We start from the raw sequence: 3796 nt of genomic DNA, 5'->3' as shown, positions 1-3796 counted from the left end.
CGCTGACGGAGCGGCCCCAAGCACCTTTTTGCTTGTGCCGGCGCCACGGGCGCCCCCAGCGCCGGCTTGGGTGCGCCGGCTGTTATTTCGGCCCAACCCGGCGAAAAACTAGCTCCTGGGAACGCGACTAGGCCGATTTTCGTCCGCCGATGCTAAAAATTCGTGTGGGAGGACCTATTGGGGGCGCGGCTGGAGATGCTCTAACAAGCTGAGCTACAGTCGTTTTTTTTTGACAGCAGAGCTACACAGTCACTTCGCAGGGAGTACTGGGACTGGGACAGAACAGAGGCTTCGCAGTTTATACACGGAAAAGCAATGGAAGTGCAAATAAGTACTACGGTTTTTTTTTCTAGACAAGTTGTGTGGCTGGAGTGAATACCTCGCCCAGCCGGCCTGTCGCAAAAACTGCACCAGCAGTGACATTCTGATGATTACGTAGACATAATTGATGAAGAGCTCGAGGCCGGGCATGTTTATTTATATAGAGAGAGATGCATGAGTAGGAACCCAACCCATTGGAGCCATTGCAGGCCTCGCTAGCTTCCTGGTCAGTTGTGGACGCCATAGATGGCTCTTGAAGCAGCCCAGCACTACCTGCAGCTCGCCGTCGGCCATGGCATGTCCTCGCCGGCGGCACTGCTCCTTGTCGTTGTTCCCTTACTGCTGTTACTGCTAGCATCAGTAAGAACCTCAGCGTCCACAAGAAAGCTGCGGCTCCCGCCTTCGCCTCCGGGCAGCCTTCCCATCATCGGTCACCTCCACCACATCGGCGTCCAGACCCACATCTCCCTCCAGCACCTGGTCGACAAGTACGGCCACAACGGCCTCCTCTTCCTCCGCGCCGGCGCCGTGCCCACCGTCATCGTCTCCTCGCCCAGCGCCGCCGAGGCTGTCATGCGCACGCACGACCACATCCTCGCGTCCCGCCCGTGGTCCATGGCCTCGCACATCCTGCGCTACAACACCACCGACGTCGCTTTCTCACCCTTGGGCGAGTATTGGCAGCACACCAGGAAGCTCGTCAACACCCATCTCCTCAGCGCCAAGAAGGTGCACTCCTTCCGCCATGGCCGTCAAGAAGAGGTACCTACCTAGACAATCATCTTTCACTTTCACTTTCACTGAGATTCGGTGACATCCACTGAATTTCAGTAAATTCAGTAGACACTAAACATTTACCTTTCGGTCAAAATATTTCAGCCATTTCAGAGAACTCAAGTGTTTTTCAGTTTTTTTAAATCAAGTATTTTTTTGAATTTGAGTGAATGTTTCGGCCCTTTGGCCGAAACACAAACCGAAATCACCAAAGTTTATTGAATTTCAGTGATTTCAACTTTGGTGATTTCGGTTGTTGCTCTTTTTTTTTCCTGAACTTAGAGTGAAAACCACTACTCATCTGCTTGGCTCGATGTGTAGGTGTGCCTCGTCGTCAACAAGATTCACGAGGCGGCCACCAACGCTCCATCCACGGCGGTGGACATGAGCGAGTTCCTGGCCGCCTACACCAACGATGTCGTAAGCCGCTCGGTGCTGGGAGCAACCCACCGGAAGAAAGGCCGCAACACGCTCTTCAGAGAGATGACCGAGACCAACGTTGACCTTCTCGTGGGATTCAACCTTGAGAACTTCATCCCTAGGTGGCCATTGACGGAGGTGCTCTTCAGGCTGGTCTGCTGGAAGGTTCAGCGACACCTCAACAAGTGGGACGCCTTGCTGGAAGAGGTCATCAAGGAACACATAAACTTGAAGCAAGATAATTCTGCCGACTTCATCCATGTTTTCCTCTCTCTACAGCAAGAGTACGGTCTCACCGACGATAACGTCAAGTCCCTCTTGATGGTGCGTACGTGCTTGTTTCTTTTTAACTTATTTATTACACTTTCAGCTTTTCCATTTGCAAATTCATGGTTGATTTAAAAGTTATATATAGTTTTTCCATTGCAAAAGTTATATACAGTTTTTCCATTGTAAACTCAAAGGTTGATTTAAAAGTTATATATAGCCCATGCCATCTCCAGGATTTCGGGGCCCTGGTGCGAAAAGGAAAATAGGCCCTAATATTTGGAAAAAAATAGTATAACTCAAGCATAATTAATATTTATATAATTTAACTTTATTTTATTTCGTACATTGTTTAGAAAATTCTCAAGTACGAATGCAAAATACTAAACCAATAAACTGACCCCTTTGAGATTGATCATCTTCTCCTTATTTTTGTTTATTCTTAAGTTTTAAGGCACCAGGACCAAGCGCAAAAGGGAGTGCATCAGGGACAGAGTAAACGTTGGCCCAAAACTGATTTTTTTTTTCAGACTAATACATATAGTATATGGACCCTATTTGGGGTCCTGTGCGAGCGCACAGCTCGCACAGGCCCTTCAGCGGCATGCATGGGCCATACAAATCCATATACAGTGTCCATGTTTTTGCATATATAGCCCATACTACTTATTACTCCCTCCGTTCCGAATTACTTGTCTTGGATTTGTCTAGATACGGATGTATCTAGACTCATTTTAATGCTAGATACCTCCGTATCTAGACAAATCTAAGACAAGTAATTCGGAACAGAGGGAGTACTACATATGCACACATGATTGTATACTAAAAGTTGACCTTTTGTTTGATCTTTACAGAACATATTTGAGGCAGCCATAGAAACATCGTATTTGGTGCTGGAATACGCCATGGCTGAGCTTATCAACAACAGACATGTTATGAAGAAACTTCAAACCGAGGTAAGGACGTTTGCATCATCCAAGGGCAAAAGGTTGGACATGATTACGGAGGAGGACCTCAGCAGCCTGCCCTACCTAAAGGCAACCATGAAAGAGGCCCTGCGCTTGCACCCACCAGGGCCTTTACTCCTCCCACACTACTCCACCGCTGACTGCAACATCGACGGATACGACATACCCGCCAAAACACGTATCCTTGTGAACGGTTGGGCCATCGGGAGAGACCCAAAAGCTTGGGAGAGACCAGAGGATTTCATGCCGGAGAGGTTCCTACAAGATGGTCAGGAGAAATCTAGCAACCTGGGTCAAGATTTTAAGTATCTGCCATTTGGATCCGGACGCAGGATTTGCCCCGGGGCAAATTTCGCACTTGCAACAATGGAGATCATGCTAGTAAATCTCATGTACCATTTTGATTGGGAGGTTCCCAATGAGAGAGAGGGTACTGGTGGAAAGGTTAGTATGGCCGAGACGTTCGGGCTGATGCTTCGCCGAAATGAGAAACTCTACCTTGTTCCAAAGATTGTCTAATAACTAGTAGTGCCCCTGATTCCAAGTGTAAGCCTATTTAGATTTGCGCGCAATAATTAAGGTGGGGCCTAAAATAAGCATGTTGTCCATGTATTGTTGTTGTCGATCGAGAAGGTGGACGAGAAGTTCAATGCACTGGTTATAGTGCAGTTATGTTGTAGTAGTCATGGAAAATAATCCATTTGAGTTGTGATGGACTTATATTATGTGCTTTTGAGGTAAGGCCATATGGACTTGTCTTTTTGTAGTTCCTTTTCATATAAGTGAATGCATTGTTGTTGTGAGATTTGTTGTAAAAGCATAGCCGTGTGGGATCTTCCTGGCATCAGAAGTTCAGAACTATTCGTGCCCATGACTATTGTTGTTGTGAGATGGCAGCAACGGGATTCAAACACATGACGCTGCGCGAATAGGCTGTGGCCCAAGAACAGCTAGACCATTGACTCACAGGTGTCTTTTATCAGTTTCCACGCTACTTAACTATACGTTGGTTGTTTAAATTCAAAAAATTCCGATTTTTTTGCTCG

The 3796-nt window shown here is 47.2% G+C and overlaps 1 protein-coding gene across 1 annotated transcript; it reads left to right on the top strand.

Annotated features, from left to right (window-relative positions):
- Positions 1 to 459: 459 nt before the first annotated feature.
- On the top strand, positions 460 to 3557 carry LOC123101968 (cytochrome P450 71C3). The gene is made up of 3 exons (XM_044523213.1): positions 460 to 1083; positions 1417 to 1839; positions 2637 to 3557. Exons 1-3 carry the CDS (start codon positions 568 to 570, stop codon positions 3267 to 3269), a joined length of 1572 nt encoding a protein of 523 aa, XP_044379148.1. The 5' UTR covers positions 460 to 567; the 3' UTR covers positions 3270 to 3557.
- The last annotated feature ends 239 nt before the right edge of the window (positions 3558 to 3796 follow it).

Source organism: Triticum aestivum, chromosome 5A (assembly GCF_018294505.1).
Source record: "Triticum aestivum cultivar Chinese Spring chromosome 5A, IWGSC CS RefSeq v2.1, whole genome shotgun sequence".
NCBI lineage: Eukaryota > Viridiplantae > Streptophyta > Magnoliopsida > Poales > Poaceae > Triticum > Triticum aestivum.
This window is presented reverse-complemented; position numbering and strand designations above follow the sequence as displayed.

Coding starts and splice junctions, on each gene's coding strand:
- LOC123101968 (XM_044523213.1), top strand. CDS start 568: ATGGCTCTTGAAGCAGCCCAGCACTACCTGCAGCTCGCCGTCGGCCAT. Junction 1,084..1,416: donor GCCATGGCCGTCAAGAAGAG/GTACCTACCTAG, acceptor CTCGATGTGTAG/GTGTGCCTCGTCGTCAACAA. Junction 1,840..2,636: donor ACGTCAAGTCCCTCTTGATG/GTGCGTACGTGC, acceptor TGATCTTTACAG/AACATATTTGAGGCAGCCAT.